We start from the raw sequence: 16,959 nt of genomic DNA on the forward strand, positions 1-16,959 counted from the left end.
CCCCCCCCAAAAAAAATTAAGGCCAGAAATGTCTACTTTTTGTAACATCCATTTAATAACTGAAATATTATTTTTATTATAATTTTTATAAAGAGCAATGTAGGAAAGCTGGAGGTACTGCTCAGTGGTAGAGTGGTCCTGGGTTTCACCTCTAGCACTGAAAAACAAAAACCTTAGGTGGAGCCACTAATACAGAGTATTTTTGGGGAAGAAGTCATTCCTCATTTGAAACACTGAACTCAGTTAATTTCATTTTCTCATGGTTTACTTAGTATCCAACACTTAATACATATCCTTGCACAGTAACATTTATCTTTAGCTTTGCAATCATGTCTTTACACAGAGGCAGCATTGTCTTCACAGTTCTGTGTAAGTTGTTCTCAGGGCCTTGTTCTTGCTGGACAAGCGCTGCTCTGCTTGGAGCCTTTGCGCGGCGTGGCCTCCCTCTGTGCTCTTCCTGCTTGAGCCTGCACTGCAGCTGGGATTGCGGGCACTTTCATCACCATGCTCAGCTTGCTGTTTGTTCTTAGAAATCTCACTTTTGCCCACACTTTCCCTCAACTTCAGTTCACTTGATTTCTGCCTCCTGAGTAGCTAGGATCACAGATATGAACATTAAGTCTGGTTTATATTATTCTAGTTGTGAAAGTAATATAACCATATTAAACTATTGGAAAGTAGAGGAGAAAATCATCTATAACTTGTTCCAATAATGGGCATTGATGTTACCTCAAAGTGATGTTACCTAACTTGAAGACTTAAACTACAATAATCAAGCCGATGTGGTATTAGCAAAATAACAAACTAATGTAGCTGAGAAGATAGCCAGATGTGTATCCATGTACATATGGGCAACTGATCTTTGGCAAAAGAGCAAAGGCAATACAATGGAACTGGAACAACTGGACAGCCCTAATCAAAAATAAAGATAAATCTAACCTGGGTGCTAGTGGCTCACCCTTGTAATCCTAGCAACTCAGTAAATGGAGATCTGAGGATCGTGGTTTGAAACCGGCCTGGCAGAAAAGTCCATGAGACTCTGATCTCCATTAAATTATCCCCTCTCCCCCACAAAAAAAAATCCAGAAATGGAACACTTGGTAGAGTTCTAGCTTTGAGCATAAAAGCTTAGGGATAGCAACCAAGTCCAGGATTCATGCCTCAGGAGCAGCAAAAACCAAAACCAAAACCATCCTAACACGCTAAGGGTGGGTCAGGTGGCAGAGCACTTGTTGCTCTAGCTCAAGTGAACTGGAATCCCTTTATTATTAACATGTTATACAGAGGGCTACACTCTTGTATGTCAGGTAGTAAGTACATTTCTTTTTTGGACATGTCACCCCTTGCTTGGCTTTCCCTCAGTTTCCCTCCCGTCCCTGCCCACAAGTTACATAGGTCATTTCCCACATAGTGTATCCTGAATAGCATGATTGCATTTGTTCACCCTTCCTTTCTGCACCCCCACTTTGTGCTCCCTAAAAGAAAGAAAACAAAGCAAAAGCAAACACCACTACCACCAATAACAACAACAAAAAGTCAAATCCCTTTTTCTGAATAAACAAAAGGTACATCTGATAACAGATTATTTTGTAAAATATAGGAAGAACTCCTAGAATTCAATAAGAGAAAAATAATCTGATTAAAAAATGGGGCCAAAGACTTTAACAATGTTACTTCACCAGAAAAGATACTTGTATGGTAAATAAGCATATAAAAAGATTTCCCATTCATACCTTGTTTAGAAAATGCAAATTAAAATTAAAGCAATGATACCATTTCAATCCACATAACCAGCTATAATGGATGTTTGTAACAGCCTTATATATAGTTGCAAAGCTTGGAAGCAACCAAAATGTTCTTCAATAGATGAATTAATCAATAAATGAGGGTACCTCCAGATAACAGACTACTATTCAATGATAAAAAGAATTGAGATCTCAACCTTGGAAAGCAAGGGAGGGAAAAATGCATAGCAGTGAGTGAAATAAACCAGTTAGAAAAGACTACCACATGATTCCAATGATATCGGTGTACTGGAAGGTTCAGTGGTTACAAGGGCCGGGGGTAGTAGAGGATGACTGGGCAGATTCTAGAACTTCTCAGGATGATTTTGTAATGGGGGATTTATAACTTTTGCTAAAAGATAACTCCTTACCAGGGCCCACAAATTAATAAACAGAAGAAAAAAAAGCTAGACAACCCTCCTTCAGTTTGTATCTGTCTTTGTCTAATCCATTTAACTTAAACTGACATTAAAATTTAGAGACTCAGACTTATTGATCACGTGTTCACAAAACGTCTTATGCCAAGACCTGGCACTAGAAGTGATTGTCTGGAAGCCGGCAAGCGTCTCCATCTCAGTGTGTATTCAGCTGAGTCAATGGCTTACAAGTGCACTGGTCTCCTCTAAGGAGGGCTCAGGCCAGAGTTCATTTGTTTCAAGATGGCTTTTGGGTCCCATGGACTGGACAGCACTCAGGCCCAGAACCCAGGGCCCCACTGCCCTATCCTCCAGCCTGTTGTTCCAAGTCCTTGGGGGACCATTAGAACACGTGTTCCACACTGTAGGCCCTTGCAGGGCCTTCTTCATAGGACCTAGTGACCCTTCGAGTCAGGGTTCTGATCAGCGGACAGCTCATTCTTAGAGTCTGGCAAGGAGCCCCAGTTGACCTTGCAGGAGTTGATAGCAGCCTCTTCCTCTTGCCATAGTCGGAGCCTTTCCACTCCCAGCAGGCGCCAGGCGCTGAGTGAGGATGTACAGCACACACACTGTGTGAGATGCATTGGAGTAGCACCAGCATGCCAGGCGCTGCAGTGAGGATGTACAGCACACACACTGTGTGAGATGCATTGGAGTAGCACCAGCACGCCAGGCGCTGAGTGAGGATGTACAGCACACACACTGTGTGAGATGCATTGGAGTAGCACCAGCATGCCAGGCGCTGCAGTGAGGATGTACAGCACACACACTGTGAGATGCATTGGAGTAGCACCAGCATGCCAGGCGCTGAGTGAGGATGTACAGCACACACTGTGTGAGATGCATTGGAGTAGCACCAGCACGCCAGGCGCTGCAGTGAGGATGTACAGCACACACACTGTGTGAGATGCATTGGAGTCGCACACCAGCACGCCAGGCGCTGAGTGAGGATGTACAGCACACACACTGTGTGAGATGCATTGGAGTAGCACCAGCATGCCAGGCGCTGCAGTGAGGATGTACAGCACACACACTGTGAGATGCATTGGAGTAGCACCAGCATGCCAGGCGCTGAGTGAGGATGTACAGCACACACTGTGTGAGATGCATTGGAGTAGCACCAGCACGCCAGGCGCTGAGTGAGGATGTACAGCACACACACTGTGTGAGATGCATTGGAGTCGCACACCAGCATGCCAGGCGCTGAGTGAGGATGTACAGCACACACTGTGTGAGATGCATTGGAGTCGCACACCAGCACGCCAGGCGCTGAGTGAGGATGTACAGCACACACACTGTGAGAGATGCATTGGAGTAGCACACCAGCATGCCAGGCGCTGCAGTGAGGATGTACAGCACACACACTGTGTGAGATGCATTGGAGTAGCACACCAGCATGCCAGGCGCTGCAGTGAGGATGTACAGCACACACACTGTGTGAGATGCATTGGAGTCGCACACCAGCACGCCAGGCGCTGCAGTGAGGATGTACAGCAGCACACTGTGTGAGATGCATTGGAGTAGCACCAGCATGCACTTTCCTGTAGATTGGCCCAGGAGGAAGCTGTTTGCGTTTACTGGCTCTCCAGTTTTGCAGCACCATTCACTTTGCCTTGGGAGCTGGACACTAAGGAAGTAAGTAGGTGGCAGGCCAGCTTTGTCTGCAGACCTCTGGGTTACAGGTAAAGTCCAGTGCACTTTGTCTTTGAGAACATGTAGACTAGGTCTGAGATTCTGACAGGAGATCTCTCTTGCCACCTGGTGGTGGTAATTTAGCATAGTAAACTCACATTCTTTTATCCTCGAGGTTTGGCTTCACAATGAATCTTTGCTACTCCATTGTTGTCTTCTGGCCCTGTTTTCCACCCTACTTGCTCTTCATTGGTACAGCTTCCTCTTATAGCTGCTCTGGGGAGAGCAGGAGATTGCAGCCCCCAGTACGTCCTGAGCACTGGAGTGTGAGAGGCTTCTCTTCCCTAACCTTTCTGGGGAATGGGCATAAGTGCACTTCAAAGTGCCTCTTCCCTCAGGGCAGAGTCGACTGCTCCACACCACTCATGGTGGTTGCATTGCTGTGTGTCCCCTGTGCTTTCTTGAGCATGCAGTTGATGGGGCCACCGCTAGCATGTCACTGTGTATAGACATAAGCCTCCATCCCTCTGGACAGCACATGCGTTCAGGAGGCAGAGCTATGTGAAGACAGGAGCCACATGTGAGGACTGAAGAGGCTGTTCTGCCGTTCTCTCCACCCGTACACCCACATACCCCTAACCAGCTAGGGGAGGGCTCTTGCAAGAGGGTATGAGCAGCCTCCTGAGTGAGGGGAAGCCAGCTAGAAGTCAGAACACCCCAGGGCAGCCAGGAGCTCGGAACATTCACCCTGCCCCACCTGTGACATCAGGGAAGCGTGTGTGTGTGTGTGTGTGTGTGTGTGTGTGTGTGTATCAGACCTGAGGCTTGAACTCAGGACTTGGGTGCTATCCCTGAGCTTTTTTTTTTACCCAAGGCTAGTACTTTGCCATTTGAGCCCATCTCCATTTCTGGCATTTTTGGCAGTTAACTGGAGATAAAGAGCCCCACAGACTTTCCTGCCTTGATCTTCCGCTCTCCTCCTCCTGAAGTTGCTAGGATTACAGGTATGAGCCTCCAGCTCCTTCATCAGTCCTAAATGTAATGAGTAGTCATGAAGATCTGGGAGCTTGGCGTAATAATGCTTATATGCTAACATGATACTGAACAGATTTCACAGCTGGGCTTTCTCCAGTGGGAGAGAACAAAAGAACACAGTCACCATTTGCTTTATCCCTGTTGTGTATAAATAAGCAGCTCTTGCCTTCTGCCCACCTGTGCTGGCCTGGGCAGCTCCCCAAGCTAACAGCCCAAAGGGGGCACGCGCACCCAGCACCCGCAGCAGCCCCGCCTGGGCAGCTCCCCAAGCTAACAGCCCCAAAGGGGGCACCCTCACCCAGCACCCACAGCAGCCCCGTCTGCTTCGCCAATGCCTCCGGAGTCCATTGCGCCCTCCTTACTGTCTCATCTCCCTCCCTGGCTTCATGGGGCCACTTTAAGGTTCCTCTGAAGCCAGGCTTCCCCAGATTCTAGCCGCTGGCTCTCGGGACATCCAGCCATGTCCTAAGTCTTACTGCTGGTGGCAGATTCCACACACTGTCTTTACAGAGCCTGGGCCTCTGCATGCTCCGTGCCACTGCGCCACAGGAGGAAGCAGGACTCTCCCACACCCTCAACTTCCCTTAGCTGTCTCTTGACCCGTGGTCTGCAAGGCTCCGGGGCTCCGGAGGCCCTAGCTCTTAGCCCGTCCACAGAAAACAGACTTGCCGTAATCTAAACAAGGGAAAAGTCGGAAGCACTGTGGCTTCAGCTTCAATTGGAATGGGTGCTCAGTGGACTTAAGTGATGAAAGTTGGGGTTGAAGTTCATGTTCTACTTTATCAAGTTTGTCACAAATGATTAGTAAGTTTACTGTCTAATTACTCAAATTTAAGAAATTAATTTAAGACATGTAAATGAAATACCTGTGTATATGTATATGTAGACAGAGAGAGGGAGGGAGAGAGAGGAAAGAAGAGAATGATCTGTTACTGAAAGCCTTCCTCTGAGTCATGTGGACATAATCACAGGTTGTGTTCTGTGAGTGTAACAGCACTGTGCTGATCAGGGCAGCTTTGGAGGATTCTCACTTTCTACTTTATTGCCAGGTCATGTTCTTAAGCGAGATATGGCTCTGGATTCTCTTTTCTGCTTTATGCCATTGAGTAGGTCTAGGAGTAAGAGAAAGGCTAATTTGTCTTAACTGAGCTTAACAAAAATAGCCACGCAGGGCTTGTGCAAGTAGACCTACAGAGCACCTAACGTGCCGGCCTCCTCAGGATGCATAGTTTATAGACCACATTGCCTCAGGGTGACCTTCCATATCCAGAAGTAGACAAAGGACCAGACAAGCAGCCTGGAGTGAGGACACTAAATACCTTCATGATGATTCATCATGCCACAGTGGCACATACCTGTAAAAGGCAGAGATTAGGAGGATTGCAGTCTGAAGCCAGCTTGGGCAAAAAAGTTAGTGAAATCCAATCTCAGAGAACAAGCTGACGGCAAACCTACAATGCCAGCTGTGAGGGGGGAGGCATACATGGGAGGATCACGGTCCAGGCAGAATAAAAGGTGTGAAGCCTACCTAAAAAATCGTTAAAGTGAAAAAGACTTGGGGATATGGTTCAAGCGGTAGAATGCCTCCTCAGCAAGCACAGGCTATGAGTTCAAAATACTGGTAATGCCAAAAGTGGATTGGATGTTTCATTTATCAATACATGGTATATTTTTAAGAATCAAACAGTTTTGGACCTTTCTCATGAAAGACTATCATTTAATTTAAAGCTGAATGAAATCCTCTGGTCTAAACCAGGGTGTTTTCATACAGAATCAAAGAGGTGACGAGCTAAGGTTTATTTTCTAGGCCTTAAAACACTTCAACCTTAAAAACTTAGGCAGCAAAGGCCTTTAGCACACCCAACAGACAAGACCAGAAAGAAACCTGCCATACTGTGATCCAGACTGGTTCTGAAATGGTAAGGAGAGGGTACTCAAAGCAGTCAGAGAGAATAGATTGATTACTTATAAAGGAAAAAGTATCAGAGCAGATTCTCAACCAAGACCCTAAAAGGCAAGAAGGGCTTGGTATGATGTATGCCAAACACTGCATGTAAACAGCTACCAACCAAGAAGACTGTACCCAACCAAGCTTTCATTCATAACTGAAGGATAAATAAAAACAAAAAACGGAAACAATCTATTGCCTGTAAACCAACACTACAGAAGATACTCAGATGTTCCACAAACAAAAAAATGGACACAAACATGAAATAGGCATAGAAAACAGACCCTGGCAGAGGTGCAGGTAAAAGTACTCAGAGCAGAAGAGGTACAGTGAGTCCCCAAAAGGGAGCCCTGGCAGGCTTCTCCTGCTAACACTCAGTATCGATGGGCTCAGTTCTCCAGTCAGTAGACACGGAGTGGCTTGTTGGGTCAAACAGCAAGACTCATCCATCTGCTGCCCACAAGAGACATATCTGACTGACAAAACCAAATTCCTTCTCAGGGTGTGACGGGGTTCTTCCTAGGAAGAATAGGCTCTGCGATCACTGGACCTCATGGGGTAGGTAGGGCACAACACAAAGGTGTCCATGTGAAACAGGCGTTTCCATGCTCATCGTCAGTCAAGACCCAAAGAAGAGCCATCCATCGCCTGTGGGAGAAGCCATTCTGAAGAAGTTCGTGGGCCTTGGATTTGGGGGCTGCTTCCTCAGGTGTCTGTCATTCAGAACAGCCCTTGTATTTCCTTAGCCCGCAGGTCTGTGGCTGCCCCGTAGTCAGGCGGAGGTTTTTATCGTAGGCAGGGCACAGTGTCGTTTCAGTGTTTAGCCTTCTCTCGCCTGCCCGCACTGGCTGCTCACTGTCCCATTGTTCCCCTCCCAGAGGCCAGGCCGGAGGGTCTGCGAGCGTGTGTGGCCGTGGCGATCACGGTTGGCATGATTGTTTGATTAGGGGTTGCAGAACAGTGACTCCTAGACATGTATTTCCTGCATGCAATTCTTCTGTACAGAATGATTTTTGTCTCATTCTCTAAGGCAACTTAGTTTCCTGAAGTGATTTGTAGCAGAACAGCAGGGTAAATGCTTAAATCTCTGCAGGTAATTACTTCCCGGGGGAGTGAGTCGGTGCTGGCCGCATCTGATGTTGTCAGATATGTTTTGTTTCTTTTTCTGATTTCCTTTATAAAGCACCATTGTTAATTTACCAATTATACATATGTAACCATTATCCTCTTGACTCAGATTGTTCTTTCTGGCTCCTGAATCTTTTTGACTTCATGTAGCTTCAGACATCAAAAAGATTCTGTCTGTTGCACATACATTCCTGCCGTGTCTTTGCGCTCCCTTCCTCGGCCTTCGAGCGGGCAGCTCCTCTGGGTGCATGCCTGCCCCAGTTGGGGCACAGTTTAGAACCTACAGCCTGGGCAGCAGAGTGCTTGTTTCAATTGGGTTGTTACTGCTTTCTCTTAAATTTAGGTAAGAGAACTAATACTAATGTTTTTAAAAGAAAGGAAAGTTAATGAGTCAAATATAGTTTCTACTATGATTTTTACTTAATCTTAAAAGTTCATGCTAGTTTCTCATTACCCCGACCCACTCCCTTCTCCTGTGGGAGCGGGGGAGTGGTCAGTACTGGGTCTTGAACTCAGGGTCTCAAGCTCTTGCTTGGCTTTTTCTGCTCACAATAAGAGCCTTGAGCATTTGCCTAGGATGGGTTTGAACCTTGATCCTCAGATCTCAGCCTCCTGATTAGCTGGGATTACAGCCATGAGCCACTGGTGCCCAGGTTTTCTTATTAGCATGGGTACTCATTTGCTTTTTCATATGCATTTATAAACAAGTTTTGGCAATACTGGTATCAATAAATGACTGAATTAAGATTAACATCTTTCCTTGCAGTTTTTCTATCCTTATAAAATATCCCAAAGATATGCAGTCAGATTCCTGCATTTAATAGTCAGTTCCTACAAGCCTTATTTCTAGAAGGTATACTATCAACCTGATTTTTACTTAGTTTTTTCCTAGCTTATAGAGACTTTTAAAAAAATACTTATTTTTGATTAAATACATTTTACTACATAATTCTATAGTCAAAATTTATTGTGAATTCTATTCAGAAAAATTCCTCTATCCCTTCTTTTGATAGATGCATTTAGCTTTTTAAAATATTTGTATTGCTTCTTGAAAAGATAAAAATATACATATAAGTGAGTTCCTTAACTTATTTTCTCTTTTTTTCATATTTCCTTTGTGATTTTTCTTGGCTTTATGTTGTTACCTGTATAAATAATTCACATGAACCTCTCTTCTGATAGATTCCTCTTCCCTGGTATCTATTTTCTTGTCATATCAATTTGCTCTTTGTAGCTGTGGAACTTTCAGGAAACTTTATTCAATTTCAATTTCCTCTCTTCTTCTTACATTTTCCTAGATGTATATTTTAGATCATTTAATATTTCCATATTATTCTGTTGCTTTAAGTCCAGCGTTCAGCACAGTTTCTTAGTTGAATTTCTCACTGTTATCCCCAGACCTATGACAAAACATCTCTGATACTTCCTGTTAGCCCAGCATATTATCTGCTAGATTTTTCAGGATGGGCTTGTGGGCAAAGCTTCCCGGTGTTCGTGCAGGCTCTCCCCTTTTTACCAGTGACTTTCATAGAAGAGGGTAGTTTGGCTTCTTAAATCCCTGGTTCTATCATGTTTTTTTCTCTAGTATCAATGGTGCCTCTGGGAGGGCCTGAGCTCACGTGCATGCAGCTCTGGGGAAGAGGATTGGTGCCTTTGAACAGAGACCCTAAAATGATCTCTTTTCCTCTTCTGCCATGTGAAGATACAAGAACGTGGCCGCCGGCCGCCCCCGGGGGCAGGGGCCTCAGGAGAGCAAACCACCGACCTGGCGCTCCCAGCATCGGCGCTGGCTTTCGTAATGGCCGCTCTGTTCTGTACCTTGTTATAGCAGTTGAACTGAAAAAGATGGTTGGTCTTTATTAAGTGGAGGTAATCACTTTCTGTCCTTAAATTGCTGTTGTTGTTGTTTTTTTTTATCTTGAATCAGTATTGAATTTTGTCAGATCTTTGTTGTACATCAGTTAGAATGATCACGTTTGATAATATGTGGATTGTATTGATTGGTTCCTGAGTACAGCACAGGCCATGAAGGCCTGATTAAATCCTTCTTGATCACAACTTATGCATTTTTGTGCATTTCCGGACTTCTTTTGCTGGTTGTTTCATTGTTTTACCTTGTTTGCACCTGTGTCCCTCAGGGATTAGCTGCAGCCCCTCTCTCTACACAGTCTTATCTCCAGTTTGGATGCAAGAGTAATAGAAGCTTAGAAAAGTAAGTTGGCAGATGTTTTGTGTTACATTTTTCTATAAACGTTATATGGACTTCTCTAGTGAAAGCTTATAGTACTGTGGATTTCTATTTCTGGATCTGTTTATTATAAGTTTCATTTCTTTTAGTTGCTACAGGGATATCATGGTCATTTTGTCGTGTTTATTTATTTTTGGTAGCTTATTACTTGTGCATCATATCTCCTACTTATTGGAGGTTTTTTGAGAAATTTTGTATGTATTTATAGATGCTCATTGAAACATGTCTATGATAGCTGTTTTAACATCCTTGTGAAAGAATTCTGACATCTCTGCCCTCTTGGTGTCAGCCTTTGTCCGCTGACCTTTTCTTTCGTGCTGAGATATTCCTAGTTGTTTCTGACAAGTAACTTTGGTTTGTGTCCTACACAAATGTTTCAGTGGTCTCTGCTGACAGTGAGGAAGGAGCCCTGGTAGGAAGCAAGCTGGAGTGGATGTGTAGCCCTCCTTGCTCTGTGGCCAGCACGCCTGTTAGCAGACTGGTCTTTGTCTGTCCTGTAACCTTTACAAGAATAGGCTGTGTGAGAAGGAGTTTGGAGAGCTTTAACGTTTCTGCTGTGTCCTTTGGCATTTTCAGGTTGTGGACTACCTTTGGGGGTTTCTTCCAATTGCTCAACACATAATTATATGATGCCAACAGAAAGGAAGGGGTACATGCATCAGACCCTTCTTCTGTGCCTTACAGGCCACCATCCTGGCACAGATACATGAGAACTGCCTCAGTTCAGAGTCATTTTTTTCCTAAAAACATTTCTAAGGGTTTAACTTTAAGTACAAGTTCTGCCTTACACTTTTGCTGTTCTTTTCAAGGAGCACCAATGTCTTGGATCTATTTTAACTTCTGTTCTGTATCTGTCAGATTTCCTCTGATCATTTTTATCTTTCTGTCTCTTTTTCTCCTGTGTTTTGCAGGCTTCCCTTATACATTCAATTTTGTTTATTCTCCTTTGGCCCCTTATAAGAGTATTTCCAGGTTGATTTTACCTTTCTCTTTGATTTCTTTTCTACTTCATTCCACAGCTTCCTATCTTGGCCTATCTTAATGGTCTATTTGCATTCATCAGACTTAGTTCTGCATTTCTGGAGTCTTATATTTGCACTGTTAATAGTTTTAGCATGCTATGGAATGCTATAGAACCTCACATTGTAGATGGGAAGTAATTTCATCAGCTGTAAAGATTTGTGTTTTCCTCTTGCCTCTCACAAGTCCCGAAGGACTCTACTGGTGTTTGTGTGTGTGGTGCGCACACCCACCCACACCCACACCACTCAGCTTTTTCCTCTCAAGACTGGAGCTTCATCACTTGAGCCACATCTCCACTTCCGGCTTTTTGCATCTCTTGGATTTTTCTGCCATGGGCTGGCTTTGAACCATGGTCCCTAGCCTCCTGAGTAGCTAGGATTACAAGCATGAGCCAGCAGTACTTGGCTGGGCTTCAAGAGGCTAGCAATGTACTTAAGTTAATGTGCAGTTCAGGAAATGGCATTTTGAAATGAATATATATACAGATACATAGACTAGCTACTACCAATAGAATGTTGATACGGGTTTGGCAGCCTGTGGTGGCCTGCCCCACGTCTCATTGCCTTCACAGACGTCCCAAGGTCAGCTCTGCCGGTGCACACCTCTCCACATGGGCTTTGGACTTAAATGCTTCAGAAATGTTTACTTCCCTGTTGAATGCAGGAAGCAATGCTGTGTGACCCCGTTCTGATGGCTAGGGCATGCGCTGGGAGCTCATGCGCCCTGTGTTCCTTTGTTGCAGGTGGGTGGGCTCCAGACAAGCCCAGACTGCTGCAGACCCTCGGTTCTGGTGATGACACTCTGAGCCTCTGTGCATCTTAGCACTCACATTTATGGACCTGGCCTGAACTGCAGAGCCTGCCTATGGGGGAAGGTGAGTTCCGTGTGCGTGCGCCCTCGCTCAGATACAGCCACAGAGCCATGCTCATCCTGGGGGAGTGTGTGTGTTGGAAATGCCCTGATCCTGAGGCCCACCCTCCTGAGGTTCTGCTGTAGATGACTTTGGGGAAGCGGGCACGCCTGGCCCCAACACTCATGGCCGGTTGTGGTTGCATGCCCTAGGCCCAGTCCATTGGCCGCCCTCACAGGCTTGTCCCTCTCCTGGAGCCAGCCCAGGGCCCAGGAGCAAAGCTGAGTTCTCGGAATGAGGAGCAGAGGCTGAGCTCGGGTGCTGGCGGCCATCGTGGGGTCTCAGCAAAGAGCAGGTCCTGCAGAGCAGCAGCAGCGACAGGGTGCGCTGGTCACATTTGAAGCCAGCGGTACTTGCAGGGACAGAACAAGGGGGAGCTGTCTGAGGAGCTCTGTGCCCGGAGGCCGCAGTGCCGAACCGCCAGCACTCTGTGTCTGCAGTATGTCTCACGTGAGGGCAAGCCCTCTGCACACTGAGCACGTGAAGGCCACAGCGTGTTTGTGAGCGTGTCTCCACCCTGAGGCGTGTGGAGGCTGCAGTGTTTGTGAGCGTGTCTCCACCCTGAGGCGTGTGGAGGCTGCAGTGTGTTTGTGAGCGTGTCTCCACCCACGAGGCGTGTGGAGGCCACAGTGTTTGTGAGCGTGTCTCCACCCTGAGGCGTGTGGAGGCTGCAGTGTGTTTGTGAGCGTGTGTCCACCCTGAGGCGTGTGGAGGCTGCAGTGTGTTTGTGAGCGTGTCTCCACCCTGAGGCGTGTGGAGGCTGCAGTGTGTTTGTGAGCGTGTCTCCACCCTGAGGCGTGTGACGGCTTGATACATTAATGAGCTGGTGAGAAAATAAAAAGTCCTAACAAGGAAAAAAGGAAAATGGTAAGAAAGGAGTACTTGTTACTGGAAGGCCTTCCAGAAAGAATGGAGGCGGAGGAGGTGTAAACCGAATATGAGTGGCACTGCTTATGCACTCTGTGCATGAAGAAAAGAAATTTTAAAACACTCAGTGAACAGACAAATCCTTTTGAAGTTGGAACAAGCTATTTGTTTTACAGCCCAGTCAATGGAGGTCCATAGAGGCTGTGTAGTTTATTAATACAAGGACGTGGAAAGCTCAAACAGGCTTTTTCTTTCCTGTCCTCTGCAGGTGCAGACTACCACAAACCTTTGTTAACCTTTACTTTCAACCTTTGACTGTGGTAAAATAGATGTAACTTAGATTTTCACATCTTAAGCACTTTGAATGCAGCTCAGCGGCATAAAGGACATTCACTCCATTGTGCAGCCTGCACCCCCGTCCATCTCCAAACCTGTTTCACCTTATAAAACTGAAACTGAGCCCCATTGGACAGCTCCGAGTGGGCCCACTCCAGGAACCTCATTGCACCTCATGTGGGCGATTATACATTAGCTTTCTTGACTGGCTTATTTCACTTACAAAAATGTTCCCAAGGCTCATCCATATTGCAGCATAAATAAGAATTTCCTTACTCTTTTACAGTTGGGGATACATTCCCGTTTCACCATAGACTACATTTTGTTTTTCCATTCACCTGGTATTGTGAACTATGTTATTATGAGCACGAGTGCAAATACGTCTTCAAGACCACCAAAGTAGAATTGCTGGATCATGTGCACATCTGTTTTTATTTTTTTGAAGAATTCCTATGCCATTTTATATTCCTACCAGTGGTTCACAAGGCTTCCAGTTTCTTTTCTCATCGCTAGCAGTGTGTGTTGCTTTTGTTTTTAGGCTGTAGACATGATATCTTAACAGGTTTAAGGCAGTACCTCACTGGGACTTTGCTTTTTATTTACCTGATGATTAATGACTCTGCTTTCTGTTAGTATAATATCTGTGCCTAGATTCTTGATTTTAAAAAAGATACTTAGCTCTGATTCTGAAAATTTAAAGGTCTGGTGCCCACCATGTGCTTCATGGGGTGAGGCCCCAGGGTGCCTGGCCTGGCATTGGAGCCAGGGGGACCAGAGACAAGTGAGGTCTGTGCTAATCCCTAGTATTCTCTCCACCATCCCCGCCCACCCCCCCAGACCTGCTTCTCTGAAAGGCCCACCGCCTCCCAACATTGCTACTCTAAGGACCAGCCTTCCACTCTTGAACCTTTTGAGGGACAGACCACCAGACCACATCCAAACCAGCATGATGCTGCTCATCTTTTTATGTTTGCTGGCAAAATGTCTTTATCTGGAGAAATGTGTATTCAGGTGCTACCCTCACCCCTTTTGTGCTTTGTTCCTGCCAGGCTGACACTCTACCACTTGAGTCATACCTTTTTGCTGATTGTTTTTAGAGATTAAGTCTAGGGAAGTATTCTTCCTTGCTGGCCTTGAACTGCAATCCTCCCATTCTCAGCCTCTGAGTAGCTAGGAAGACAGGTGTGAGCCACTGACACCAGATTTTTTGCCCCCTTTCCCTTTTTGCCATACTAGGGTTTGAACTCGGGGCCTGGTGCTTGCTCACTTAGTTGGCTCTGTACCACTTGAGTCATGCCTCTGACTCTACATTTTGCTTGTTATTTTGGGGGTCAAGTCTCACAGACTTTTCTGCCCTGGCAGGTTTCAAACTGTAGTCCTTTAAATCTCATCATCCTGAATGTGTTAAGATTACAGGCATGAGCTATCAGCATCTAGCCATTTTTTAATTGAGCTTATTTGTTTTTCCCTTGTTTTATATCATATAATCTGTATCAGCCTCTTACTAGATTATTTACAAATAATTTGCCCTTTCACTTTGTGTCTCCTGAGCCATAGAAATTTTAAACTTCCATCTAGTGTAAATTAGCTGTTTTACTTTATCATTTGTCCTTTGGTATCATAGTCAAGAAATTATGAACAAATCTATTGTCATGAAACTTTTTCTACATTTTTTGAGAGTTTCATAGCCTTAGTTCTTCTGTTTAGGTCTTTGGTTTTAGCTTAGTTTTGTCTTTGTACCGAGTGTTCGTGTGCATGTGGTCCAGTGTTTGGGTGCAGAGGTAGCCCCTGCTGGTGGGGCGGCCCCAGCACAGGGCTCAGGAGATCGTGCCAGGGGTTGTGGGTTTAAAGCTGGGCTGGGCTGCATAGCAAGACCCCGAGTACAAAAAAATCAGGAGGCTAGGGAGAGGAGAAGAAACTTGCCCCATAGAATGTTTTCCAGTTTGAGGGAGGCATCAGAGAGAATCTCAGAAGCCTGTGACCAATGGGTGATCCTAGAGCCTTCCCTGCCTCGCTGCTCCCCCCAGTGCTGCCTCCACCGGCGATCCCCACACTACCACCACTGCTCCTCAGCCCTTCTCTGCGCCTCCGTGGGGCCTGGCCAGCCGGCCACCCAGGAAACCTCTAGGCATCCTCCACTCGCGTCAGTCTTGCTCCCACCAACCTCAGTGACCCCGAAAGTGAGACTCTTGAGAGTGGATCTGCCTGGGACTGATGGAGCACTGCACTGGCAGCCATCTGTGGGAACGCTCATGCTGAAGTGAGCAGCCGATCCATTAGCCGGAGATCTGCGGGAGCTGCTTGTGTGCTGTTTGTTGGGTTTTGGAGGCAAGAGTTGGGATGTGTTCATTGGCGGTGGTGCTGCCACGTTCTGTCTGAGTTGTTCAGTCGTAAAGAGCGTTCGTGATAAGCTTTGTTATAGATGCGTATGCGCACATTGGAAGTGGGCGCAGCATGTAGAAGGGCCAAGCAGCAGCAGAGTTAGCCAGCAAAACACCGGTCAAGGAAGAGAGAATTCAGAGAAAATAGAATACCATGTGGGCCCCAGCATGGCTGTGCATCGAGTGCTGAAAATGCCCCACCCTCTTTGCAGGGTTGGCGCCGGTGCCCCGGTTGTCTAGCCTTCTGCCCTCCCTGCTCTCCGCACCGTCCCCGGGCAGGGCGGAGCTGGCTCTGCCTGGAGGAAGCCACGGCAGCCGCGATCCAATGCATGCACTCTCCCTGCTCCCCGGTTCCCTGTTCAAGGCCCCAAAGCCTTCCGTGGGCGTGGAGTGGCACTCGGGGACACAGCCTAGTGACGGCAGACAGGGGCACGGGAACGGCTGTCCCTCCATCCGCTCCTGGGCCGTGGTGTGTGGCGGGAGGCCGAAGCGCCTGCTTCAGGAGGCCTTTCGATATCTACCTACGGTTCCACAGTGCCATGCGCGCCTGTGGCGGTGGAAAAGCCAGCCCTTCCCTCCACACAGGGTGTTTGGGAAGAAACTCGCATTCCCAGGTGAAGGCTGGAGCCAGCGCCAGTGCTTCCGACTGCCCCTGTGGTGGCCAGGCCCAGGCTGACTGTCACTGTGTCTGACCCCCTGCTTGCCTTCTGCTGGCTTTGGAGAAAAGAACCATGGAATGCTTCCTGTATTCACATATATATGTATGTATATTAGAATCCATTTTGGATCTCTGGTTTTTCACAGCACCGCTGGGTTCTTGTTTATATACACCAAAAGCCGAACAATTGACAAGGAGCAAACAGTCTAACACCAGTTAACATTGTACACATCAACTCAATGAACATCCTTATTCCAAACTATTGTGTCAGCAAGACTTCTGTGCTTGTGGCCTTTTAACCCCCCTCCTCTGAAATGGCTCCAAAGTAGAAGGAGCAGGCTGCAGGGAAGGCCTGGTCTCAGGGCTGCTCAGGGGGTTCAGGGCTGTGGACCAGGGGAAGAGAGGGAAAACCACACACCTCCAAGCCAAAACCCAACTAAAGTAGCAGGAGCCAACTTGAAGAGCGTCGCGCGTCCATAGAGAACAGGAGAGGGCGCTGGCCTGTGCCTGCGGTGCCCAGCGCACGCTGGCTCGCTGGCTGGGATGGCGGGTGGGAGAGAGGCAGCCTGCTTGAGAAGAATGCCACACTGAGG

The 16,959-nt window shown here is 46.7% G+C and overlaps 1 protein-coding gene across 1 annotated transcript in view; it reads left to right on the forward strand.

Annotated features, from left to right (window-relative positions):
• Pcbp3 (poly(rC) binding protein 3) overlaps positions 1–16,959 on the forward strand; it is a 170,759-nt gene that overhangs the window by 86,164 nt on the left and 67,636 nt on the right. Inside the window, 1 exon segment of the mRNA XM_013032924.1 lies at positions 11,957–12,088. Coding sequence (XP_012888378.1) covers positions 12,079–12,088 — 10 coding nt within the window. The 5' untranslated portion in view covers positions 11,957–12,078.

Source organism: Dipodomys ordii, unplaced genomic scaffold, assembly GCF_000151885.1.
Source record: "Dipodomys ordii isolate 6190 unplaced genomic scaffold, Dord_2.0 Scaffold159, whole genome shotgun sequence".
Classification (NCBI taxonomy): domain Eukaryota; kingdom Metazoa; phylum Chordata; class Mammalia; order Rodentia; family Heteromyidae; genus Dipodomys; species Dipodomys ordii.